The following is a 26,925-nucleotide window of genomic DNA, read 5'->3' as shown; positions in this document are numbered from 1 at the left end:
GTCCGGTCTCGTGTTGTGGGTTTTTTTAATCGGACCGGACTAACCAAAATATATATATTTAAATTATTTTTATATAGTATTTTATATATAGTTGTATAACTTAACTATATAATTTTTCTTTAACCTATAATCTTTGACCATATAAAACATTAAATATACTATTAAATATTAACTAATATATTATATGAGATTATGAATACATGATAAATCATAACATTATATATTTATTTGCAGTAGTACATACTCTAGATTCTACACTTAAATAAAATAATTAAGTATATTTTTTGTAAGATACCTAAGTTACATTGATGAAATATCCAATATACAATTATTGATTAATCGTATATGAAATATTAATATTTAATATAGGTCATTACGTATTAACTATCATAATTCATACATATATTATTAAGTGTTGACTATTGAGTAACAAATTAGTAACACCATCAATATAATTATAATTAATGATTTTATTAATGACTTGATTAGATATTCTATATTAGAGGTCACTTCACTTTCATTTTATTATTTCATATAATTTTCATCATTTAATTAATTTGTTAAGAAAAGAAAATAGAATAAAATTTTTTATAAGGTAAATAATTTATATTAAAAAATGTAAACATTGTGTGTGTGTTTTTTTTTTGTATGTAAATGAACTAAAAATATATATTGGAAATGATTTTTAACTTTTTATATATTTGATCAATGTTACATAGGTTTTATTACGTATAAGTGAATTCGTATATCGATCTGCATATTAATATTGTTGTTTTCTTATTTAAAATTTAAATTGACATTATTTTTATTAAAATTTAATTTTCTAACAAATCACATTGAATGAATATGCATATTAGTGAGTAAAATAACTTATAATTAGAGTTTTTCATTTTACATTGATCCGAGTTGAATTAGAACGATTGAATCAACCAAACCGATAGTTAACTATCGGATCCAATCTATATGAATAATTGGTCCGGAAAATAGATGGATCAAAATTTTTGATCTAAGGAAAAAATCGAACCGATTAATTTTATTTTTAGCTGACATCTTCGGGTGAATATATAGCTTGCAAGTTGCGACACTTGTCCAAAGATCAAATCAGCCTGGCAGTCGCACGCCACGCCAGCATAACTGCCTTAGCCGAAGGGATGGAAAGTACTTTCCACGAACACCGCCAAAGGCACGGGCCCTATAAAATATAAAGCCAAACACGACCCCGGCTTACCTTCAGTTATAGTCGGAACTCAACTTGAACTCCGACGCTCTGCTAGGGTTTCACTTCCATTCCCACCACCACCACCATCACATCCTCAAGCAACAACAACACATTGGGTTTTGAATTCGAAACGCAGAGACATGGAGGAGGACCAGGAGTACGACCAGCAGTTGAGCTACGATGACGATGAAGAGGAGGAGATCACCCAGGAGGACGCCTGGGCCGTCATCTCCGCATACTTCGAGGAGAAGGGCCTAGTCCGCCAGCAGCTAGACTCCTTCGACGAGTTCATCCAGAACACAATGCAGGAGATCGTGGACGAGTCCGCCGAAATCGAGATTCGCCCAGAGTCGCAGCACAACCCCGGCCATCAGTTGGACTTCGCCGAGGTCCGATTTATCGACGCAATTCTTGTTTTTCTCAATGAGATAGCTTTTATCTCTAGAAACAAACGGAGTTTTAAGCGTCTTAGGGTTCCGTGTGAGATTCAATTTTTAATTTCCGCGGAGAACGGGAGTGTTTAGGGTTTCTGGTTAGTAATCGGAGAGCTTAAATCTCATCCTGGTGAAAATTCAATTTTAGCTGATTCGGCTGTTCCAAATATCAAGCTCCATTTACTCTAGCTTTCAGACAATAGCAAGAGGGTTCCCCCCCCCCCCACTTCTTAAATAATGGATTGCCTTGAAACTTGAAATGCTTAATTGATGGTTTAAATCTGTTATAATGCCCTGGGCTTGGATTGGTTTGCTTTAGTCGTTTCCTGGTGGAATTAAATTTAACGAATGGTGGAATGTGAAATACAAAGATTGTAAATATTTTCACATAATATTTTTACAAATGGAGTCTCTAATCTTGAGATCGAGGGACTTGTCATTTTTTGTGAAACTGTCGTTTTCTTATATTTTAGTTAGTTTCAGAAACCTCCAATCATTTATAGCAGGAAATCTTTTACTGCATAGAAATGAAGAAAACATTCAGAGATAAACATAAGCATGATTAATTCGAGAACCAGATGTGGTCTTAAAATTCCAACCAAAGGCATAATCTATTGTGACAACATATATTGTCTAGGCATTGGGATCATGCACGTGCTTTAATTTTTTAGGTGGGGGTTATTAGTCACGCAGCAATAAATTAATGAGTTATTGGAATAGATTTAACGGTTCTCCACTGGTTTTTCACTGATCTTATTCCTAGGAATGGATAAATGAAAAAAGGCATAGGCTGGTTGAGTGGAGGTTTTTTGCCCTGTTTGTCCGACTAATGAAATTTGAGAGTCTGATTTTGATTTCTTTTACTTCCCATTATTTCCAACCAATAAAATGAATTTTGAGTAGTACCAAATTAATTTTCATGGTTCTTTACTGGGTTGTAATACTACTCCCCTTCTATCCTCATGCAGACCATCTATAAGATCAGCTTTGGTCAGATATACTTGAGTAAGCCCATGATGACCGAGTCTGATGGAGAAACAGCAACCTTGTTTCCAAAGGCTGCAAGGTTGAGAAATCTAACATACTCCGCCCCCTTGTATGTGGATGTCAAAAAAAGAGTTATAAAGAAAGGGCATGATGGTGAAGAAGTGACAGAGACTCATGATTTCACCAAAGTTTTCATAGGGAAGGTTTGTAGTTTGAGATTTTTATTTCGGAAAGTTGAAATCGACTCTACAAATTTACTGCTTTTAGTTGTTTATCATTGTATATTAATAGGTTTCCTACTCATCTAAAAAAATATTTTAATAGGTTCCTATAATGCTCCGCTCGAGTTATTGCACAGTGTATGAGAATTCAGAAAAGGATTTAACAGAGCTTGGGGAGTGTCCATATGATCAAGGTGGATATTTTATAATAAATGGGAGCGAAAAGGTTCTGATTGCCCAAGAGAAGATGAGCACTAATCATGTCTATGTGTTCAAGAAGAGACAGCCTAACAAGTATGCCTATGTGGCAGAAGTTCGGTCTATGGCAGAATCTCAGAACAGACCTCCCAGTACCATGTTTGTGCGGATGCTTTCTCGGGCTAGTGCCAAAGGGGTAATGGGATTTCTATGGTGTTTGGGCTTTATTTTTTTCAAAAGTTTGACTGTCTAGTTATTAGCTATTGAGGTAATTTATGGTATTCACATTTTTGTCTAATCCACTCAATGCTACTGCAGGGCTCTTCAGGGCAGTACATTCGTGCCACTCTGCCTTATATTCGAACGGAGATTCCAATAATTATTGTATTTCGAGCACTGGGGTTTGTTGCTGACAAAGACATACTAGAGCATATATGTTATGCTTTCGCTGATACTCAAATGATGGAGTTACTTCGTCCCTCCCTGGAAGAAGCCTTTGTGATTCAAAATCAACAGGTGCTCTCTCCCCCCCACCCATAGTCTAAGTTCTTTATTTGAGGTCTTGTTATATTGTAACCAGCTTTTTAAGCAGTGTGAGACATTGTTACATGGTTTATGCTACAAATTAGTGTGAGGGAGAAAAGGGTCCATGCTTTGTGGTGATGCAGGTCTGCTTCAGCTTCTTGTAGCTGTGCAATAATCAAACAGTTCAGCTCGTCCAAATTTAAGCCATTTATATTTTTAATCTTGCACTGAAGTGCAGTTTTGAGTAATTTTTGAGATGTCTCATTTCCTGATAGTTTTGATCTAATGGTTGTTACATGGTTATTTTTTCCTGCTCCCACAACACACCCCCCCCCCCCACAAAAAAAACACCACCCTCCTCTCTACTTTTGGGGTGTGGGGGTGGGAGGTGTCTGGTTTGAGTTGTTAGTGACTGCATGTTACTCAATTTCCTACAATGTATATGTTCTGTTATGTTTTAGTAGTTCAAGTCTGCTTCTGGGCTTTATTAAACTTTCCATGTTTCTCCCACTTTTGCTGCAGGTTGCACTAGACTACATTGGAAAACGAGGAGCAACTGTTGGTGTAACTAGGGAAAAGAGGATCAAGTATGTAGTACTTTGGTAATTTTAGTTGGTCATTGGGATGTTGTGTGTAAAGTTTTGAGTAAGAATTTCTATGCATCCTCCTTACAGGTATGCCAAAGAAATTCTTCAAAAGGAAATGCTTCCTCATGTAGGTGTTGGAGAATTTTGCGAGACAAAGAAGGCTTACTATTTCGGGTAAGTTTTGGTCTTTGTTAGATATGCATTTGCATCATGGTGGTGATATGTATGCTAAACTTGTTGATGCTTCTGCCAGATATATCATTCACCGGCTTCTGCTCTGTGCACTAGGCCGGAGGGCTGAAGATGATAGGGATCATTATGGAAACAAGAGGCTGGACCTTGCTGGTCCCTTACTTGGAGGCCTGTTTAGAATGGTTAGTTCCATGTGAGAATTTTGAGGTTACTTTAAATTTGGTGTTTCAAAATTAGTTGGATATTGATTGCTGTTCATACCATTGTTTTTAGTTTTTTGATACTTAATTGTTTATGTGATTGCAGCTATTCAGAAAGTTAACTAGGGATGTGAGAGGTTATGTGCAGAAGGTGCCTTGCATAAACCTTGACATTATTTAGTTTAGTTTCTACTTTTTTTGGGGTTTGTACCTATGTATTTTGTGCATGGTACAGTGTGTAGATAATGGAAAGGATGTTAACCTCCAATTTGCCATTAAAGCAAAAACAATTACCAGTGGTCTCAAATACTCGCTTGCCACTGGAAACTGGGGGCAAGCAAATGCAGCTGGTACAAGGGCTGGAGTTTCACAGGTTTAAGCCTTAGTTATTATCTTACTCGTTGCGTGTTCAGGCTTTGCTCTCTTAATTTATGTTACTTTCATTTTCAGTTTAAAGATTCACAATTTGTATAGAAGCTGACTCTATGGCTTTCATTTTTTTCCCTTTTACAGGTGTTGAATCGCTTAACTTATGCCTCTACCTTGTCACATCTGAGAAGATTAAATTCTCCCATTGGACGTGAAGGTAAAATAATTTGTGATTCATGAGTAGGTTAGTTCTGTCTTCTGAATTTGTGAGCTTGCATAGAGTTGTATCATCAGTAAAACATAGTGACAATATCTTCCACCATATAGAACATTCTGGAATCATTGTGTTGCTCATTTCCATATTTGTTATTTTTTTATTTATTTTTACTTCAATTGAGGTATACTCCACCAGGAAAATTGGCGAAACCACGCCAATTGCACAATTCACAGTGGGGAATGATGTGTCCAGCTGAAACGCCTGAAGGACAGGTGAGCTTTCTTTTCCTTTTTCTTTTTGTGGACTTCTGTTTGTGTATTTTACACTAGAAAATTATCTCCATTGCTTCCTTGGGCACTTGTGAGTTTATTTTGCTGTAACATCAGGCATGTGGGCTGGTAAAGAATCTTGCATTGATGGTGTACATAACCGTTGGATCGGCAGCATATCCAATTCTGGAATTTTTGGAAGAATGGGGTACTGAGAATTTTGAGGTTCGTGCTTTTGATCCTGTTTGAGCAGTCAATTTTCTGTTTGTTTGTTATTTTCCTAGTTTGAAGTTTTATTTTAATTTCAGGAAATTTCTCCTGCGGTTATTCCACAAGCTACAAAAATTTTTGTTAATGGTTGCTGGGTCGGTATTCATCGAGATCCCGATATGTTGGTGAAAACATTGAGACGGCTGAGGCGAAGGGTCAGTAGATGTTTGTGTAATTTCTTGTGTATATACATACAATCATGACTAGGTGTTGCCCTTGTATATGTCCCTTGTGCTTGGGCTGTGCCTATTTCTATCAATAGAACTTGTTTACTGATAAAATGAAAATTCTTGTGTATATACTTGTGATTGAGTGGAAGTGCTCGGTACTTGCCCCGTTTTTCACCTGTAAATAAGTTTTCTTTATTATTACTTATCTATTCATGTTGATTTGCATTCTTTTTTTTTGGGGGGGGGGGGGGGGGGGCATAATGTTACAAGTGAATCTTGTGTTCTTGTCATATGCAACGTTTTAGAATAATTGCAAATCACTTCTGCTAACATCTCAAGGGAAGGTCCCCTCCCCCACCCCACCCCCACCTAGAAACCCTGCCTCTTGTTTTTTTATTTCAAAATCAGATCCTTAGGTCACATTTATGTTTGCTTGAAGAAATGTCCTCGTGCTAGTGTTAAATAGATCCATACAGCAAGGTCTTTGGATTGATCAATACTTTTGTGTCTTCTTTTTAGATTTCCAGGTTTAATCAATTGGCTATGGACATATATGCTCTGAATGTTATTACATGTATTGAATGCTGAATAATCTTTACATCTGTAGGTTGATGTTAATACTGAGGTTGGGGTGGTTAGAGATATCCGATTGAATGAACTGCGGATATATACTGACTATGGCCGTTGCAGTCGTCCACTATTCATTGTGGAGAAGCAAAGGCTTCTCATAAAGAAGAAGGATATCCATGCACTGCAGCAGAGGGTGAGCTGTTGATTTTTTTTAATACCTTTCTTGCAACTAATTTATTTGGCCATAACATCAATGTAATAACTCCAATTGACAGGAAACCCCCGAGGAGGCTGGTTGGGTTGATCTTGTTTCAAAGGGATTTATTGAATATATTGATACAGAAGAAGAAGAGACCACAATGATTTCCATGACCATAAATGTGAGCTATACAATTATGTTACAACACATTATGCTTTTTTTTTTTTTTTTTTTTTTTTTTAAAATCAATCATCTCATAAAGAGCTATGAAGACTATCTAACTGCAAAAAACTGGTGACAGGATCTTGTACAAGCTAGGCTCAATCCAGAGGAGGCTTATTCTGAAACTTATACCCACTGTGAAATCCACCCATCATTGATTTTGGGTGTCTGTGCTTCAATTATTCCATTTCCAGACCATAATCAGGTGCATTTGTTGTGCATGTGTGGGCATCATATGATTAAGAAATACCCATGTTTTCATTCCATCTAACTAATTTGTTACTGGTGTATAGTCCCCTCGTAATACTTATCAATCAGCTATGGGTAAGCAAGCTATGGGTATTTATGTGACCAACTACCAATTTCGAATGGTATACTTCCATTCCCATCTTATGATTATTACTTGAGTTTTTGTTGCATAGTATGCATCAGATCACCATAGGTTCTTATTTCTCTTTACTTCACACAGGATACGTTGGCTTATGTTCTATATTATCCTCAAAAGCCACTTGTAACAACACGTGCCATGGAACATCTCCACTTTAGGCAGCTTCCTGCCGGCATTGTAAACATCTAATTCGTTATAGCTTGTTTCTTTTTTCACTCTCTTTTTTTGGTTAAAAGTTTCTTATGATGATTTCTGCCCATTATTTTGGTTTAGAATGCCATTGTTGCCATTGCCTGCTATTCTGGTTATAACCAGGAAGATTCTGTCATAATGAACCAGTCCTCTATAGACCGTGGATTCTTTCGGTCACTATTTTTCCGATCATATCGGTAAGCATACTAACACTTCTTTGAATAAGTTGTCCTTTTAATTTCTATACTTCATTATCTTCCTTTAGGAGGTAATTGTTATTTCTCTTTCTTTCATAGGGATGAGGAGAAGAAGATGGGAACTCTTGTCAAAGAGGATTTTGGACGGCCAGACAGGGCCAATACCATGGTGACAACTTGGTTTTGCATAATACTCACGAGTCATTGCTGCTTGAGTTAATTTTTGGCGTTCAACTCAGTTATTGTTTTGCAGGGTATGAGGCATGGCTCTTATGATAAGTTGGATGATGATGGTCTTGCACCTCCTGTAAGTATATGTCAACTTGTGTTCTTAGCATGTTGTGCCACAATAGTCCTAAAACTTACATTTGCTCCCGGAAAATAACTATTTTTTCTGAAATTAGGGTACAAGAGTTTCAGGTGAGGATGTAATCATTGGAAAGACCACTCCCATTGCCCAGGAGGAGGCTCAGGGACTAGCTGCACGATATTCACGGCGTGATCATAGCATCAGTCTTCGTCACAGTGAAACTGGAATTGTGGATCAAGTAAATAGTTGTATTGTCTTTTGGAATTGATCATCTGTTGTACGTCTTTTGAGTTGATGGATCAGGAGATTTAATTGAATTAATAAATTTGTATTTCTAACGGGGTGCCTTTGTAATTTAAACATGAACTTACTCATCCTTTGGTAGGTTCTACTGACAACAAATGCTGATGGGCTGAGGTTTGTGAAAGTAAGGGTGAGATCCGTTCGAATTCCTCAAATTGGGGATAAATTTAGTAGTCGGCATGGGCAAAAGGGAACAGTAGGCATGACATATACTCAAGAAGACATGCCGTGGACCATGGAAGGGATCACCCCTGATATCATTGTTAATCCACATGCTATTCCTTCACGTATGACAATTGGCCAGCTGATTGAGTGTATCATGGGAAAGGTTGCAGCTCACATGGGAAAGGAAGGAGATGCTACTCCTTTCACAGATGTTACTGTAAGTTACATTCTCCTTCAGAACTGTAGATTCCAAAAGATGTGTCATAGAAGCATATGCTACTTTCACACAACTTTTTTCATCAATCGTTATCCCTTCTTAAGCTTTGAAAGTGATATTGTGTTATTTAAGTTTATTTATTATTTATTTTTAAAAGTAATTGGGTGATAAAGTACTTCCTTTGGCATTACAGTACTATGAATTGTTCAAAATTTCAAAATTTTCCTGTCTCCTGTTCTTGATTTCACTGTAGGTGGACAATATCAGCAAAGCTCTTCACAAATGTGGCTATCAAATGCGTGGCTTTGAGACTATGTACAACGGTCACACAGGTCGACGTCTCAGTGCTTTGATATTCCTTGGCCCCACTTACTACCAAAGATTGAAACACATGGTCGATGACAAGATCCATTCACGTGGGCGTGGCCCTGTTCAGATCTTGACAAGGCAGCCAGCTGAGGGACGGTCCCGTGATGGTGGTCTTCGATTTGGAGAAATGGAACGAGATTGCATGATTGCCCATGGTGCTGCTCACTTTCTCAAAGAGAGGTTGTTTGATCAGAGTGATGCATACCGAATCCATGTTTGTGAACATTGTGGTTTGATAGCCATTGCAAACTTGAAGAAGAATTCTTTTGAGTGCAGAGGCTGCAAGAATAAAACAGACATTGTTCAGGTGAGTATCTTCACGTACCCTTCTATTACTATTTTTGGATGGGTGGGGGTGTTGAATCCAAACTCTTCCCCAACACACAGACATGAGAAAAACGCAAGACCATCATCTCTGATCTTATTGTGTTGAGAGATTTATTTTTGCTTTTACATTTTGTCTGGGTTTTAATGCTTGCATATGCAGGTTCACATTCCTTATGCCTGTAAGCTACTCTTCCAAGAACTTATGTCTATGGCTATAGCACCAAGAATGCTCACAAAAGAAGTCAAACCCTCCAAAGACCAAAAGAAGAAAGGAGCCTGAGAGATAACCACCCCCCAATTACACAAACAAATTTTCTTGAGCAGTTTTGTAGCTAATTTATGGTATATTTCTTGGTATGGAGAAAAGGATGTTACGGGGCTTATAGAGAGTATCGGTGAATGGAAAGAAAAGACCAAAGGTTTCATTAAATCAGAGTTCTACGTTGTCATCGATGGAAGAGCCTCTAAGCGCTGCCTGCTTTTCACCTGTAGTTTCCCGTCCTGACAAAGGCATATAGTTTGGACAGAAGAGCATAAGATCTTGGATCCACCCTACGCATATGAAAATAAATGGAGTAATTGATCATGCGTTTGCATCGGTTCCTGGGCTGTGGTTTGGTGGGTCGGCTGCATTACTACGTTGTTGGGAAGATTTTCGTTTTTCTTTACCCGTCCTTTGCCTTCATTATGTGTGGGGGGGATTCTGCGAGAGAGGAAGAGAGGAGTTTGTAATCTATGGTAATATAATATGGAACTGCTTGGAGGTAATGCCGTTTATAAACTAAAACTACTGTTTCTGCTATATTACGATTTGACTTGTGCAAAGTAGCAGTACCTTTAAGTATACTTGTTTATTTTTAGTGAAGAAACCTAGTTTATTGCTTCGGCCCGCCCATCTATTTCTGCTTGCATCCTTCAAGATGGCCTACTATAAACAAGAATCTCCTGTAGAAATGTATATTTTGTTCAAGTTATCCCAAATTAATTAACTTCATATAATGGTTGCAAACCACTTTTCTTTAGCTTGTTTTTATTTATTTATTTATTATAAATCGTTCTTCTGGGTGAACCTTGGACTAGAAAAGACGACGCTGTATGTTTGATCCGCAAAAGAGTCGGCCCTAGTTGGGGTATAATTTTACAAAACCCTGAATTTCAAGATCTTCCAGTTTAGATCCATACTGAGTGCTTTCAGCCTTCAGGTATTACAATTCGACTTCATTGAGGCCCAAATGGTTAGTAGCTAAGACTAGAGCTGATGTCGTATTTTGCAAGTGATTGTTACGTTGGATAATCGGTTGAAGGACGATGCAAACTAAACAAAGGCTTTTAATCTAGAAAAAATTTATTCATTATCGCCGCACCGAACATAATTTTTTTCATTTTTTCTCTTCCTAAATATGTGGTCTAGGGATGAAAAATAGAAGAACTAATTAGGTTAGAAATAATAGAAAAAAGAAAAAAGAAAAAATGAGTATGATATATGATATATGAGAATGATGAGTCCCGAAACTCTTTAATTTAGGCCCAAAAGGCTCTTTAGCCTAAATTTGGCAAAAAAAAAAAATGTTAAAATCTCCCTCCATCCGGCTGTGCATCTTGAGGGATAGATTTAACTTTGCTACAGTAGCTCCTAAAATTTAGGATTTACTGTAACTTTCCCTAAACTTACTTTATTAATTTTTTATCCTTTATTTTCTTCTTTGCTTCTTTTAAATATTTTTTCCCCTTATGTGATAATAGTTTATTTGTCTTTTCTTAAACTATTTTATAACTTACTTGTTTTTTTTATTGTTATTTATATTTTTATAGTCGTTATAATTTTTATCGTCATTTAAAAACGAGTTTATCATTAACAGAAAATTATAGATGTAAAAAATGTACAGTTTCTTTTGTGAGAAATAAATACTTTGATATTTTTTTAAAATAATCGTTTGAGATAAATAATGAAGAAAACAAATAACTCTTGTTTTAAAAAAATTGAAAAGAAATGAGTTAAGATAATAATAAATAAAAATTATTTTAATAGAATAGAAAAAAAATAACGAGTGGGATGTAAGAAATTTTAAAAGATTTAAGTAAATTAGAGAATAGGTATTTTTGACTAAAATTTGGCAAATAACTAACTCATTTACCTCTAGTGATCAAAGTCACATTTTTTTTCAAAAAAAATTCTGTATTAGTATTTGTCACTACCAAATTTGGACATAATTTGATTTTTCGCCAGACTTTTATTGGTGGCTTTAGTTAATTTGGATTTAGAAATAAAATGAATGATTTTAGATAAAAGTTAAAAATTAAATAAAATATTATTGAAATATTATTTTTTAATAATATTATTATTTTTAAATTTAAAAAAATTAAAATATTTATTATATTTTATTTGATAATTTTAAAAAATTATAATAATAAAATAAAATGAAATGAATCTTTTGATACAAACGAGCTTTCAGCAAGAAGGACAATCTTTATTGATGTATTTAAATTTTTGTTTTCTTTTTTTATTTTTTAGCAAGAGAGAACGGCGTCGTTCGAAGGATCCGAAGGTCAGTCTCTGGGTTAGGTAGTAACTAGAATGAGAACGATGCCACACTGCAGGTATAGGTTGAGACGAGAGAGAGTGAGAGAGAGAGAGAGAGTGAGGATGGAGAGCAAAGAAGTGGAGGCAGAAGAAGACGAGGGGCCACCACCAGGTTGGCAGTCCATCCCTCTCCCTTCTTCCCAGTCACCGCCACAACCACCACTTTCCGGTGACTCTCTCTCTCTCTTCTTAATAATATTCAGTGACTATCACTGTTCTTGGTTCTTTGTGATTTATGTATATATACAAGCGTTCATATGTGGGCGTCATTAGCAGCTATCAATGAGTTTTTCATGCTCTTGAAAGTTGCCCACTCGGTGATTCGCTTTATCCTGCTTTGTCAATTGCCTTCATAAACTGTTAATCTAGACAATCAGCAAACTCGGTGCTTCTCGAAGACTTAATATCTGGATAATATGAAGACTTGGATGGCTGGGTTGGCACTTGTTACAAAAGAGTTGTATGGATGAATATCTGGGTTCTACAAGGAGCTCCCGTTTCGAAAAATCAAATGAAAGAAAAATTACATCTTATTACCCACGAACTTTAATGTCTCTGGCTTTAAGGGCATTTTCATTTTAACGTAACATTTGAATGTGCTGTGCCTATTAGTCCTCTCGCTCGAGCTTTCTGGCATGGATTCCTATAGTTATTCCTATCCCGAGGTTAAACCCGTGGTCCGTGGGTGTTTGTTAAGAGACCTAGGCATCGACTTGCTACGATGGTTATGAAGACTTACTTAGGGGGGTAACCATCATTTTAACTGTTGTTATAAGGTCTTATACTAGCTTTTGCTTTGAGGTATTTTATGTGTCTCGTATTAGGATGGTATTGGTATTCCTACGATACCTACCCCTTTCCCTTACGAGGGCATCCTGCCTCTCTGATTCACCACCGGTATAGGTATGGAGACTCATGTCCTTCTGAGAAGTTCTTTTTGTGAAGAGATCATGAGAGTTATATCTTTTCAATGTTGAATTTTATTGTTGAATATTTGCTGCCAGGGGGGAGAAATCTAGAGGAAATTTTTTGTTCTTCATTCACATTCAATCGCATTGAAAGGAATTGATCAATGATGAAACCCTTACACTTCTTGTTTTTCATGTATTTTGTGTTAAGAACTGGTAGGACGATTTAAAACGTCCCCTTTGAGATTTGCATATGCAGTTAACTTCATTATGTTAACCTAGACATGACAATGACGATGACACTAGGGCCAGGCTGTTTTCAGATACTAGCGACTGGAAGGGGTTAGAATGGACTGAATGTTTTTAGCTGGGGAAGCGTGTCTTTGACCTAGAACTTAATTCATCACTACATATTGATGTTTCCCAAACTCTCTCTCTTAAACAATGCTTAAGTAGTCAATTTTAAGGCCTCTCAACTGCTGAACCATGTTATTCTGATGCAGAAATGGCTCAAATGGTTTGTGGTTCTTGTCGTCGTCTGCTGAAGTATCCTCGAGGAGCCAAGCATGTCAAATGCTCGTGCTGTGACACAGTCAACTTGGTACTTGAAGGTTCTACTCTCTCTTCCTCCTTTAATTATTCCCTGGTCATTAGCAATTATACTTCTCCTGCTGTTCTGTCAATATTTTGATAAAAAAAAAAAAATGTTAAACAGATTTCTTTAGTTTATATTATTTTGTTTTTTCCCCAAATATGAAGGAACAAAGTTTGCAGGTTATGAGTTGTCGAGATGTCTGTATTTTGCTTTTTGTTTCTACCTCAATGATCCTACCAGATGCCCATCCTTAATGATTGGTTGTGAAGGAACAACCTCAATGTTTGAAGGAACAAATGTTATTCTTCTTTTTTTCTTAAAATATGAAGGAACAATTTTACTGGTTATGAACTGTCGGGAGGTCTGTATTTTGCCTTCTTGCAGCTACCTCAATGATCCTACCAGATGCCCAACCCCCTGGGAATTTTATTGAAAAACCCCATAGTGGCTGTTGCATTAACCTCCTAACTGAGGTGAAGCACCCCCATGGTACATGTTCTCTAGTATTTACATAGCCAGGTACGAACTTCACTTGGTGTGGCAAGGCTTTGATTGCATAGATCACATGATTGTCTTTCTGTGCCTCCCCGTCAGACCACATGCCTATTTGTATTACCAAAGTTCTTATTGGAGATATGTCAGATACAAAGTCTCAAGATCTATCTGAAGTTGTGTCTAGTAAGTCTAAATTGCACATTGAGATTTTTGCATCCAACAAGAGAATATAATTTGAAACCTTGGTGTTGGGTCATCTCTAACTTGGGTGAAAACACTTGCAATACTTGATTTTATGATCCACATATATTGATTGCTGGATATATAATTGTGTACCGACTTATCAAAACCAATAGTGCACCTAAGGCCAATCTACTGAGATAGGTTTCAAATGATTCTATTGAATAACTTTTCCTTTGGTCAATCAGATGGGTGCTCATGCATCAAAGTCAAGTCTCCTTCTTGTCTAGTTTCTCCTTTTAGTTTTTATAGAACCTATTGTCTATCTAGTGAACGATAATTTCTTCTTTGGAGACTGCCGTATTGGTAGTTACTGTCAACTTGGCAAAGACATGATTTTGAATGATCCTTCTTTTTCAGCGCATGAGGTTGGGCAAGTGAAGTGTGGCAGCTGTGAAGTTTTGCTGATGTACCCATATGGAGCATCATCAGTCAAGTGTTCCTCTTGCACTTTTGTGACGGAAATTACAGTATGTGAACTACTTGTATGCAAATATGTAGATTCCCACACTTATGGTTACTATGCCTATGCATCAATAGTTTCCATAGGTTGGTATTCTAAACTAAACATTTGGTTATTTACTAGCAACCACATTAATACGCCATTTTGATTTATGCCCGTTAATATGCAAACTAAACCTTCTGTGAAAAGTTGCTCATAAATGTATAGTTTTCTCATGAAGCAGGATCAAAAATTGTCATGGTTCTATTTTCAAGTTGTGCAATACTAGGACAAACTTTCCCATCTTTTGTATAAAGAAAAAGACAGTTACATTAAAAATTGATGTTACAAGCATACGAGTGTATATACAGAAAGTCATGTTTTTAGTACCATGTGCTGAAAGTTATACCTTAAAAATCCTAGAATACAAAGATTCTATTTTCAGCAGCACTTTTCAAACAGAAAGAGTAACTAAGACCTATAACCATAGCAAACACTGATTGCATATAGAACAGTGCATATAACCTCTGTAGAGTAGCCGACATTTTATGATTGATTGTGCTTAATATGTAGGGAATTAATTGGAGGTCATTCTCAACACTGATTAATGTTAATATGTTTCTTTTATAGGAGCACAACAGGCGACCTCCGTGGTCTGTACAGCAGGGGCAACTGTCCTCTCCGCCAAAGCCTGTTCGGTGAACTACTTACTACTGCTGTCTGGTTTAGTTCCATTCTTTCTAGAAGGAATTTCTGTCACCATCCTTCAAAATATTGATGTATGGGATCACTCAGTTAGTGAAACTTGTTTTACGGGAGTGCTACTAATTATAAGACGAACTTGTCAACCTTCTCTCCGAGACCTTTGCTGGTTTAGTTCTAACCTGTCAGATTTGCCCAAACAGTTCCAATCCAAAACCCTTTTTTGTTGCACATAAATACACATTTTATTATATGAACTAAAAGATACAAATTAGATATTGATTGGCTTGACAATATCCATCTATAATGGTAACGGAACCACATAGTCAACGACGAGTTCACTCACAAAATCCTTAACCTTCTGCTGCTCTTTCAAATATACCAGATTCTCGTTGGAATCCATCGACTCCAGGTCACTCCGTCCCGGAAAAACGGCGAGCCACGCCAGTGAAAATCCCTTGGCTCTACCCGGCGAGAAGTTCTCTCCAAACGTAAACTGTGTAATTCGCCCGAACCTATCTTTAATTCCTCTAATACCCGCTAAGATCTCCGATTTTACATCGTCGCCCAGGTCTTCCTTCAGTTTCAAGAAGGTGACTCGGATTGCGGACCCGGGTGGTGGGTGGAGATCATGAGCGGCGGTAGCCAACCAATCAACGGCCATGATGTCGTCGATCAGATACTGGCCGTGATCTTTGACCACGCTAACGTGGCTGGGGTGGACCAAGTAGGCAGCTAGGTCCCGTTCTGAGCCGTAGCGGCAGTGGAGGATATGAGTGAAGCCGAGGGAAGAGGAGGAGGATCGGGTTCGGAGGGCTGGACCGGCGCTGAGGTGGAGGACTTGGTCTAAGGAGATCAGGCCGTTGAGCGCGTCGAGCCATGCGTTTATCTTGGATGGGTCGGCGTTGTCTTTAGCCTTGAAGAGGACGACGTATTCGACGGTTTGGGATGACATCTTTGATCGAATTTAGAATTTAAAGAATTGGGAGGTGTTTGGGAGGAGGGTAAGTGAGGGAAAACGGAGGGGAAAAGGGCGAAGACTTTGCGAACTTCGTGAGGTGAGAGGCAGCCACGCAGCATCTGGTTTTAACTTGGTCTAGTTGATGACGTGGCCGGAAAAAATTAAATTAATTGAATGCGTTATTTTGGAAGATAACAATTTTTTATGAATTTTCTCATTTGCAGAAAACTTCGAAACGACTATTTTATATTTTGATTTTTTGGATTTGAAGAAAAATAACACTGGTTCTCTCCGACCCAACCATGGGACTAGAATATCCGGCGGTTCACCCCGTGGCAGATGTTAACAGTTCAACTGTGCTGTCAGAAGAAGGGAGATAGAGCCTTTCCATCGTGACCAAAAGGAAAAGAATGGTGGGCAACGACGATGGCCGGTGTGACTACTCGTGATGTTATGGCATGGAATTCTTCACTTATGACATCATTATATACTAAATTCATGGAGAAAAATGTTAAACAGAACTAACAATCGAAGTTTGTGGGATGAGAATTAATCAAGGGAATGTACAGAACTATAAAGAGCAACCATCCAGACAAGGGCAAGTTTTAAGAGTGTTTTTATTTCCTGCATGAAAGTGGAAGATGTATTATAAAAGTTTCTTAGAGAGAGGAAATCAAAACCTGCCCATTTTTCACCAAGGTTGAAAGAGGTTGCAGCACTCTGTTGAAGCAATCTTCAATCATCAGGTGGGAAGTCCTCATCTGAAGCATCGTCCAGAAATGAGCCGAGGGTCTTCCTCAGAATGCTGAACGTCTTGTCATCCTGTTTTCGAAAAAAACAAGTGTGGCTCAAAACAGTGTGAACAAGGGCAGCTCTAACAATCAGGAAACTCAATTAGTATACCTGCTTCTTCTTTTTTAAGGACTCCTCCAATTGAGCAATTTTAGCAGCACAGGATTTTTCTTGTTCTGATATCATAGTCCTTTCTCTCTTCCCTGTTACCAAACCATAACAAAGTTAGCCGATATTATGTTTCATCGTCTCTACAGGATATTATGTTTCACTATATGGGAGGAAGGATTTCCCACTTAGTTGTTCATATCGAGTGAATAGCTTTTCCTTTTCTTCTTCAAATCTTGAAATGGTATCTGTCGAACAGAACCTGCCAATTAGCAGCTAATCCAAGTTCCAACCAAAACTAGTAGTTCAGAACGAAATTTCTTTGTCAGTATCATTTGAAACAAAGACATGATAAGGCCCCTATCTACTGCTCTGTAGGAAGGACTAGGTCGGTCTGACAGGAAACCAAAGGTAAGTTCCGATCATATTCCAATAAGAAGTTTACTTATACTATTAAAGAAAGAAAAATATACTTGAGCTTTAATTTTCTTCAAAATTTCTGGTGGTTGAATTTACTGCAGTTTCTAATATACATCATCAAATCGTGTATCTTATGTCTGAAATTGTGTACAGTGGACATAAAACTACCACATTTGACATATCAGCTGCCACTCTAGATTAAAGAAAGAATGTGTTTCCAATCTCTAAATTAGAGCTTGTATGACGGTATGAGTGATGCTACTAAATGATAACTTGGTGAGTACCTTTTAAGGCCTGCAGATGAGTAGCTTTCTCTTTGAAAAACTTCTCATAGAGTGATTGGAACTTTGCAGTCTCATTCTTCAAGCAGCTTTCACACTAGATACATTCAATTATAAAATTTTCAGGCAAATTCGTTGGCTAAATAAAATTTGTAAACCGAATAACAAGTACTGAGATTGTCATTGCTGGCCATCTATTTTGAGCTCTTTTGACACAGACCTCTTTTGAGCTCTTCGAAAGTGCTTTGGCAAAACTTTGTCTGACAATGGAAGGATACAATAGCATTTAATTAGATGAATATATCACAATATCAAGACAACTTGGATACTTAAAATTTGGTTTAAAAAGTTCATTTTTATGTATTCCACTTTACCTATCCTTCTCGATTTTCGACTTCAACTCATCAATTGTTGACTTTATCTCAGAGGCCACACTGTCACCAAAACACAACTAATCGTCATAAAAGTGAACGTTGTGGAAAATGGCCCAAGAGATTGCACACGGTTTAAGCCAATCAGTTTTGTTTTGGAAGAAAAGGCAGAGTAATACCTTAAAAAAACTACGAGAAATTTATCTGCAATTTATAACATCTAAGAATATATACTTTCACACTTCAGGATTTAAACAAAACGAACGATAGAATGTACTTTTATCGATGAAATATACGATTGGAATAGCATCGGATCATAAAATCCTTCAGGATGTTCAAATGCAAGTATAGAGCCAATCAGGGCTCAGAGAAACTGAGTCTCGCTAAACGTACCATTCCTCAAAGTAATGTACATTACGTGCGAAATCATCGATAACATTAGGATTCATTATAATATTATCTTCGATTTCTATAACTTGTTAGAATCATTAGAATCCTGCCAAAGATTTTGATTATCGATGAGATCAATTCGTAGATATGAGCAAACCGATGCGTATTACCTGGAGATAGTCTCTTCGTTCTTCTTCTGACCGTCCTTCTGAGCCTTCTCTCTGATCTGGTGCAGTGCCGACACAATGCCTTTGATATCACTGCGATTCCACCATTTTTTGGGCCAAAATTTCAGTCTCCGATTTCCCCAAGAAAACTCGAAAAAAAAAAAAACAAACAAACGCGAAAAATGAAAGGAGTGAAAAAGGAAAGTGTATTATTCTTGGTAACAAACTTGGAGAAGTCGAGATCGAATTCATCATTGACTGGGTTCCGCATGGCCGGTTTGGGGAGCTCGGACTCGGATCCTTCCTTCCTCGTGCTTCTTGCTTTGGATGTCGACATTCGTGAAAGTGAGGTTCATAAACAGCGGTTTTGGGATTCAGACTAGTCTTTTTGAAATGTTAACAACCTCTCGACTCTTCAGTCTCTGAGTCGATAAAAGTTTTAGAAGCCGTTTGAAAAGGGAGTGAGGTTGTATGGCGCGCGCATGAAAGTGCTATGCCTCGGAAGCACTGCCAGTGGCGGACTAGCCCCGTTTGGACGTGTACTGATTTGAGATCAATTTTTTTTTTAACTAATAACAGTGAGTTGTGATAATAGAATGAATTTTATATAACTTAATTAAAAAAAATTAAATATATTTAGATGTTAAGGTAAATTTACATGTATTTATAAAAAGTTATATGACACCTCCAATTTTCACGTACGGACACGTGGAAATCGAGGCATCGGGATGATGACAAAACGAGTCACACATCCCATTGCCAAGTGTTAAATGTGTGTACATATAACAAGTGTACAATAAAATCACGAAGCGGATAATAAAAGTCTTATAACCACCAGAATTTTTATTTAAATACAAACTCGTTTAAATCACACATAATAAAATATTACAAGTCTTAAATATCGTTTCAAACCAAATTATAAGACATACAAACTAGTAGAGATAACTTATAACATAAAGGTTTCCAAGTCAATAATCTAGCTCTAACTTATAACATAAAGGTTTCCAAGCCAATAATCTGGCGGAGCTGCCTCCTTGGGTTCAGCCGCCTCCTCGGGTTCAGCCTCCTTCTCCTAAACCTCTGCATCAAAATTTACGATACCAAAAATAATACCGTAGGTAAGTAATAATCCAAACGCCACAAGATAAAATATATTAAACTCAACAATATGTATGAAAAGATCCCAAATACACATGTCTCATAAATCCACATTTTTTCACGCACGTCAAAATCTCATTTTAGCCCAAAACATATCATTTAAAAAAGTCCTTACTATTATTCCAGATAATGGCCCAAACCAAGAAAATCACCATTTTTTCAGAAAATAGATCACAATAACCTCATACAAAACCTGGCCAATTTTCCAGAAAATGACCCGTATCCAGTATCCAAAATTAGTTCCAATTTATTGCATGGACCATGATCTCCCCTAGGGATCATCTGCAACTCTAGCTCCTATGTCACACTGCAGGTAACGACTATGCATGAGACACCTAAACAAGCGATGCCCAGTCTCGCACCCAGCGCGTACCTGGACCAGGCCATCCTCTAGTCCCCGCCAGCCTAGGGACCACAGAGTCGACACGACAATGTTATCGTATCGTGCGATCCGGTCGTCGCCCAACTCAGGAGATGTCACTCAGTATTATCCACTCCCGAGTGACCAGATGAGCTCCATCGAAGTAATACTCCATCCCAACTTGGGGTCGTGATACACACGTACCCGAAAATCAATTTATACTGATAAAACCAACTTTTCTCAATTTAATACATGCACATAAATGCACCATACAATGCACACATTAAGACAAAATTTAACCAACAAAACTCAACATCAACAATAACCAAACAACTCTGTCCTCAATCCATCCGACCTCCAACTCCTCAGACTCAGTCCGAAATTAATCAACCAGTCAATGAATTTATTGTAAAAGCAATAATATATTTAAATCTAAAATGAAGTTTGAAAAAAAAAATACTTACAACGCTATATAATAATTTCAGGATGATAAACAAAAGAAAAGCAACGTAACAGAGCAAAAGCACTGTGGCTGTGGGTTGTAAAATACCCACTTTTGAATAGGGATAAATTAAGACTTGGAATTGATAGAGAATGACTTAGAGGTATTTATGAAACTAGTGGAAATGAGAGTTGGCCGTGGGTGGCGGAGGAAATGGCGGTGGAAGGCCAAAAAGCCCAAAACGGAAAGTGGGTTGGTTGATCTTCACTAATGATGGATCAGAGCTGCGGTTGGGTGGGTTAGGTAGCTGGGATGCCGGTGATGATGTGGTGAAGAAGTGGTGGCCAACGGTGGCGCGGGGAGCACAAAACCGTGCGGCTTGGGTGGTGTTTGTGGTAGTTAACGGCGGGGTTTGGGGGGCTAAAAATGGAGGGGTGAGGTTGCCGATGGGTGGGGAAGAAAATGGAAGCAACGGCGACGGCAAAGGGTGGTGCACGACGGAGCTGGAAGGAAAGGTTGCCATGACTTCCAACCGTGCATGACGGCTAACGACTGCACGGGTTGGCCTGAAAATTGAGGGAGGTGATCACCGGCCGAAGGAGAGTAGACCGGTGGGGGCAGTGCACTACACGGCGGATTGACGACAGCGGTGTGGGCGGCACAAAAAATGGACGGAGGGAGAGGGGGCTGGGTCGCGCAGGAGAGAAGCAGGGAAAAAGAAAGGAAAAAGAAAGAAAAGGAAGAAAAAGGAAAAAAGAAAAAGAGAAAAGAAAAAGAAGAGAAAAAGAAAAAGGGAAAAAGAAAAAAGTAAAAGAAATGAGTGAGATTCAGAAATTGATCTGATGAAAACAATATTAAAAACTATAAATTGAATAAAATAATTTAAACACAACATCTAGCTAAAATATAATAAATAACTAGTAAAAACTAATAATAAGCTTTTAAATCCAAAAACAAATTAAAATAATTTAAACAGCAATTTAAACTTCAAACAAGAATTAATATTAAGAAAGCTCTACAAAATAATTTTCACAGCTAAATAAGTTCAATTGAAATACTATAATTTAAAATAAAAGAACCAAATTTTAATTAAATTAAAATACTCATTCAGTGAAAATACACGTAAAAAGGGGATATCACATCCTCCCCTCTTAAAATAAATTTCGTCCTCGAAATTTGTAAGGTCAAACATCATTGACAAAGCAGGATATAAGATACAACTCATAACACATTTGAGAAAAACATACCATTATTAACACCCAAACAATTAATGATATTTCTCTCTTGTCTACTCCTATAGGCCATTCCATCATACATGCACTAGTCTCCCAATGACCATCACTTCTAGTACTCCTAAGGCAACTATGTAATCCTAAATATCCAATTCCACAAAAACCTTAATACAACACCCAGTAAACTCCAATGGCTATTATCTTCGCGCCATAAACTGTGTTAATCTCAATCGACTCTCATGCTAAAGGAAAACTTTCAAACCTCTATTGTATTCCATAAGTTGGTAACCTATTAGTCACTTCCGAAGTAAACCATCAATAAGCATAAATTGCACAACCAATGATTAATCTTCCATTAAAATTTTGAATTACTACTAATTCCTCAAAATCAGCACAAAATTTGAATACTTAATTATTTTTAAAAAAATCATGCTTCCGTGCGCACTCTGATAACTCGCCAAAATACAAAAAAGACTATGTCCTCATAAATCAACAGTACAAGCTAACTTGACACTTGAAAACAAGAAAATCATTTGTCATACTTCAATAGAAAATAATATACCTCCGAAAACCATGAATTATTACTCACTCCTCATTTGGCTCTTGCTACCTTAATCAAAATCAACATTCCACAAAAATACATCCATTGATTGATGACAAAAATCAATACTAATCAACCTTAAGCCCCCAAATTGAAAACACATAACATCATCCCAAAATACATGTCTCTTTTAAAGATAAGGAACATATCCAAAAGGCCCTAGTCCTTCTCGGCCAACCAACGAGAGCGCGTATAACTTCTATCCGATATCCTACACTTCAAGCTCATTACCTATATTTTGAATAACATCTAATCTTGCAATAACTAAACTCGCTATAAACTACCATTGACTTCACCTAGACATAATCAAAACACTCTTGGTAACTCACCCACCTACTTGTACCCTCAAAAACTCTAGTATTAAAACTTCTAACTCCTTCAATCGCACATCACCAATAAACCTTAAGACATGCCATACTGTTTAAATCTTCAATCCATAAAAAACTATTGAACAACACTCATGGATCCTAATGCTTTATTACCTCATACATATTATTATGCTACCCACCGTTAATGCATAAGTTTCAACTTTCAAGATTTTATTAACCACCACACATGGCGACCTAACAATCTCTCTTCAAGTTAAACAATAATTTCTATAATTCTCCCAACTGGCCACTCAATCTCCAAAGGAAAGTCTCAAAATTTAAATTCCTATGTGACCTCAAGTCACAATTAATTCCTAAAGATAATCACTACAATCATTGCCAACCAACATTTCGTTGAGTAACACGCTTTGACTGAACACTCTAATCAACTCACCAATAACTCCAAGTCAAAATCTATTGAATTAAATACTATCATGCATAATCTACTTCAACATCTATCAAAGCCAATTCTTCCAAGTCCACAAACGAGACAAAGGCATGTACTCTTCAAATCCAAATTACATAATATAAAAACAAGTAATATAATTTCGAAAAGTCTACGGCTCATAAAGCCTCTACTTCAACTGAATTCAATACCAACAAATAAACTATTGTTTCCAACACCTTGATGGATCTATTTCTTCTGAATCGATAAAAATCATTTCCTAAAATCTATTACTACAACGTCGAGTTAACAATAATCATTCTCTGAACTAAATTGATATCTTCAGTCATCAGAGAAATACACGATCTAGATCATTACCTTCAATTCCCAAAGAAATACCCTCTTGACAAAAATTTCACACATCAGTAACTCAACTCTGATCAATCCTATTTAATGATTGCAAACTAATCACTCTCCAGAGTAGATCAAGCTAGTACACAAAGTCTGTAAAACTAATAACTCAACTCTTATTATAAATCGATCATTTAACTCTGTAATTCTAAAACCTTAAATCACATAAGAATCATTTTCTGGAATTTCTAAGATCAATGAACTTACACCCTATAACAAAACAATCGACTCCCAAAGCTTTCAAAATCTAAAACATTAATGGATAATAAATCATTTTTTGAAATTCTCAAGATTGATGGCTTTAATCCAAAACATTCACTTTAAAAGCTTGTAAAATATAAAGGCCCAATTGCCACCAAATTGCTCATCAGAATCAACGAAATTTAAAACTTGAAATTTAATTATTTCTCCCAAAGCTTGTCGAACTTAACACCTTAATTACCATAAACTTATTTTCCTAAAATCTATAAGGCCTCAAACCTTAAATAAAATTCTTTTAAACATATCCTTAAAGTTCGTTGAACCTACACTCTCCTATTCTCTAGTCTCGTTACATAAATTTTACAAAACCTTGACCTCAATCATCTTAAGCAACTTAAAGCTAATTCATCTCCCCATTGCAACGTGAGTTCGCACCTTACAAAGATTGCCTAAACCATAACATTCCCTTCAGACCTCAACATCATAAAAGCAAATCACATTACTAAGAATTCAAGCCTACTACACTAAATGTTCATGCCTAATAATAGTATTCTCGATCATACTGCCTTCCTGTCATAGCGTAACTCTTAACCCCAATTTCAAAACAAATCAAAATAAATAAAACAACATACTTTCAATTTAAATAAGATCAGATAAACCAAACAAAACCAAATCAAATGGAATTAAATCAAATAAAATTGAATCAAGTTAAATAAAAACAATTCAAATTAAATAAACAAAATAATTTCAACTTAAGCTTTTAAAACTTTCTAGTACTCCACCTATGAGACATGTGATTTTACCCAGAGTCGAACTGCTCTGATACCACCTGTGACGCCCCTAACTCCCATGTACGAACACGTGGAAATTGAGGCATCAGGATGATGACAACACGGGTCATAAATCTCATCGCCAAGTGTCAAGTGTGTACATGCAACAAATATACAATAAAATCATGCAGCGGATAATAAAAGTTTTATAACTAAGTACCAGAATTTTTGTTTAAATACAAACTCGTTTAAATCACATATAATAAAATATTACAAGTCTCAAATATCGTTTCAAACCAAATTACAAGACATACAAACTAGTAGAGATAACTTATAACATAAAGGATTCCAAGTCAATAATCCGGCGGAGCCGTCTCCTTAGGCTCAACATTCTCCTCCTCAACCTTTGCATCAAAATCTACAGTACCAAAAATAGTGTCGCAAGTAAATAATAATCCAAACGCTATAAGATAAAATATATTAAACTTAACAATATGCATGAAAAGATGTCAAATACACATATACCATAGATCCACATTTTTTCACGCACGCCAAAATCTCAGTTTAGCCTAAAACATATCATTTAAAACAAATCATTGTCATTATCCCAGATAATGGCTCAAACCAAGAAAACCACAATTTTTTTCAGAAAATGGATCATAATAACCTCATACAAAACCTGACCAATTTTTCAGAAAATGGCCCGTATCCAGTATCCAAAACCAGTTCCAATTTATTGCATGCACCATGATCTCTCGTAGAGATCATCCGCACACTCTGGCTCCTGTGCTACATCGCAGGTAACGACTATGCATGTGACATTTGAACGAGCGATGCCCAGTCTCGCGCCCAGCGCGTACCTGGACCAGACCATGCTCTAGTCCCCGCCAGCCTAGGGATCACGGAATCGACACGACAGCATTATCGTATCATGTGATCCGGTCGTTGCCCAGCAACAACCTAGGGAATGTCACTCGGGATTATCCACTCCCGAGTGACTAGAGGAGCTCCACCGAGATAATACCCCATCCCGGTTTGGGGTCGTGATACACACGCACCCGAAAATTCATTTACACTGATAAAACTAACTTTTCTCAATTTAATACATGCATATGAATGCACCATGCAATGCACACCTCAAGATACAATTTAACCAACAAAACTCAACATCAACAATAACCAAACAACTCCGTCTTCAATCCATCAGACCTTCGACTCCTCGAACTCAGTCTAGAATTAACCAACCAGTCAATAAATTTATTGTAAAAGCAATAATATATTTAAATCTAAAATGAAGTTTAGAAAAAAAATACTTACAGCGCTATATAAAAATTTTCGGAGGATCAACAAACTGCAAAAGGCGGAAGAAAAGTAACGTAACAGTGCAAAAGTACTGTGGTCGTGGGTTGTAAAATACCCACTTTTGAATGGGGACTAATCAAGACTTGAAATTGATAGAGAATGGCTTAGAGGTATTTATGAAACTAGTGGAAGTGAGAGTTGGTCGTGGGTGGTGGTGGAAGGCCAAAATGCCCAAAACGGAAAGTGGGTTGGTTGAGCTTCACCGATGACGGATCGGAGCTGCGGTTGGGTGGGTTAGGTAGCTGGGATGCCGGTGATGATGTGGTAAAGAAGTGGTGGCCAACAGTGGAGGCACGGTGGCGCGGGGAGCACAAAACCGTGCGGCTTGGGTAGCGTTTGTAGTAGTTAACAGTGGCGTTTGGGGGGGCTGAAAATATATGGGTGAGGTCGCTGGTGGGTGGGGAAGAAAATAGACGCAACGGCGATTGTGATGCCCTCAAATTTCGTTTGGGATCGGACGGACATTTGAAGCGTCGAGACATGCAACACAAGGTTACCTGCCCCCGTTCATGACATATAAGATGCAATGTTCCTAACATGCATCTAACATTATGCAATATTTGCAGCGGATAATTTTTTTTTTCTTTAGCAATACTATGCACCAAATTGAAAATATCCTAAATGCTTAAAACATACTTCATGCATAAAGACCCATTGAACAGATCACAACACTAGTCCAAAATGGTTATGATCCAAAAAGTACTAGAGATGCAACTCCATTGTACAAGTAGTAATTTACGTTAACTACTATATTAACATTGACGTCACACCGTCGCTTAGTCAACTGTGTCTAGTTGATCAGCTTCTGATTCTCCTCAGATCCTGTAACAAGATCTACCATTCGGGGGGAATGGTAGTTGGGAC

At 37.2% G+C, this 26,925-nt stretch overlaps 4 protein-coding genes across 5 annotated transcripts; 2 read left to right on the top strand and 2 right to left on the bottom strand.

The window, feature by feature from the left end:
* Positions 1 to 1,164: 1,164 nt before the first annotated feature.
* Positions 1,165 to 10,142, top strand: LOC122275849 (DNA-directed RNA polymerase II subunit RPB2). The gene is made up of 25 exons (XM_043085137.1): positions 1,165 to 1,608; positions 2,622 to 2,843; positions 2,965 to 3,255; positions 3,378 to 3,575; positions 4,107 to 4,171; positions 4,259 to 4,345; positions 4,425 to 4,545; positions 4,670 to 4,714; positions 4,799 to 4,936; positions 5,077 to 5,149; positions 5,345 to 5,421; positions 5,536 to 5,643; positions 5,727 to 5,843; positions 6,466 to 6,621; positions 6,704 to 6,808; positions 6,929 to 7,054; positions 7,143 to 7,220; positions 7,319 to 7,414; positions 7,511 to 7,626; positions 7,726 to 7,795; positions 7,880 to 7,933; positions 8,031 to 8,174; positions 8,322 to 8,621; positions 8,875 to 9,297; positions 9,478 to 10,142. Exons 1-25 carry the CDS (start codon positions 1,360 to 1,362, stop codon positions 9,595 to 9,597), a joined length of 3,579 nt encoding a protein of 1,192 aa, XP_042941071.1. The 5' UTR covers positions 1,165 to 1,359; the 3' UTR covers positions 9,598 to 10,142.
* A 1,757-nt stretch (positions 10,143 to 11,899) lies between these two features.
* Positions 11,900 to 15,438, top strand: LOC122277456 (protein LOL2). The gene is made up of 4 exons (XM_043087436.1): positions 11,900 to 12,067; positions 13,310 to 13,417; positions 14,497 to 14,606; positions 15,209 to 15,438. Exons 1-4 carry the CDS (start codon positions 11,902 to 11,904, stop codon positions 15,278 to 15,280), a joined length of 456 nt encoding a protein of 151 aa, XP_042943370.1. The 5' UTR covers positions 11,900 to 11,901; the 3' UTR covers positions 15,281 to 15,438.
* A 143-nt stretch (positions 15,439 to 15,581) lies between these two features.
* Positions 15,582 to 16,235, bottom strand: LOC122276000 (stress-response A/B barrel domain-containing protein UP3-like). Its single transcript, XM_043085407.1, has one exon. The coding sequence runs from the start codon at positions 16,233 to 16,235 to the stop codon at positions 15,582 to 15,584; it is 654 nt and encodes a 217-aa protein (XP_042941341.1).
* Positions 16,236 to 16,763: 528 nt separating this feature from the next.
* On the bottom strand, positions 16,764 to 19,294 carry LOC122277455 (DNA ligase 1). 2 transcript variants are annotated; one of them, XM_043087434.1, is made up of 8 exons: positions 18,998 to 19,294; positions 18,774 to 18,863; positions 18,217 to 18,276; positions 18,063 to 18,102; positions 17,846 to 17,939; positions 17,330 to 17,389; positions 17,145 to 17,236; positions 16,764 to 17,063 (listed from the first exon to the last, which is right to left on the bottom strand). In XM_043087434.1, the coding sequence occupies exons 1-8, from the start codon at positions 19,105 to 19,107 to the stop codon at positions 16,977 to 16,979; spliced, it is 633 nt and encodes a 210-aa protein (XP_042943368.1). In that variant the 5' UTR covers positions 19,108 to 19,294; the 3' UTR covers positions 16,764 to 16,976. The 2 variants fall into 2 exon arrangements, with proteins under 2 accessions (XP_042943368.1, XP_042943369.1); XM_043087435.1 differs by lacking the exon at positions 17,330 to 17,389.
* Positions 19,295 to 26,925: the final 7,631 nt, after the last annotated feature.

The sequence above is a fragment of the Carya illinoinensis genome, chromosome 9 (genome assembly GCF_018687715.1).
Source record: "Carya illinoinensis cultivar Pawnee chromosome 9, C.illinoinensisPawnee_v1, whole genome shotgun sequence".
Classification (NCBI taxonomy): domain Eukaryota; kingdom Viridiplantae; phylum Streptophyta; class Magnoliopsida; order Fagales; family Juglandaceae; genus Carya; species Carya illinoinensis.
Note: the sequence above shows the minus strand (reverse complement) of the source record. Positions and strands in the feature narration are given on the sequence as shown.

Bases quoted from the DNA above. Each gene is read 5' to 3' on its own strand.
- LOC122277455 (XM_043087434.1), bottom strand. From the start codon at position 19,107: ATGTCGACATCCAAAGCAAGAAGCACGAGGAAGGAAGGATCCGAGTCC. The intron at 18,103-18,216 runs GTAAAGTGGAAT...TTCCATTGTCAG, and splicing joins TCGAAAATCGAGAAGGATAG to ACAAAGTTTTGCCAAAGCAC. The intron at 17,064-17,144 runs GTATACTAATTG...TTTCGAAAACAG, and splicing joins CCTTAAAAAAGAAGAAGCAG to GATGACAAGACGTTCAGCAT.
- LOC122275849 (XM_043085137.1), top strand. From the start codon at position 1,360: ATGGAGGAGGACCAGGAGTACGACCAGCAGTTGAGCTACGATGACGAT. The intron at 2,844-2,964 runs GTTTGTAGTTTG...ATATTTTAATAG, and splicing joins CCAAAGTTTTCATAGGGAAG to GTTCCTATAATGCTCCGCTC. The intron at 8,622-8,874 runs GTAAGTTACATT...ATTTCACTGTAG, and splicing joins CTCCTTTCACAGATGTTACT to GTGGACAATATCAGCAAAGC.
- LOC122277456 (XM_043087436.1), top strand. From the start codon at position 11,902: ATGCCACACTGCAGGTATAGGTTGAGACGAGAGAGAGTGAGAGAGAGA. The intron at 12,068-13,309 runs GTGACTCTCTCT...ATTCTGATGCAG, and splicing joins GCCACAACCACCACTTTCCG to AAATGGCTCAAATGGTTTGT. The intron at 13,418-14,496 runs GTTCTACTCTCT...CTTCTTTTTCAG, and splicing joins AGTCAACTTGGTACTTGAAG to CGCATGAGGTTGGGCAAGTG.
- LOC122276000 (XM_043085407.1), bottom strand. From the start codon at position 16,235: ATGTCATCCCAAACCGTCGAATACGTCGTCCTCTTCAAGGCTAAAGAC.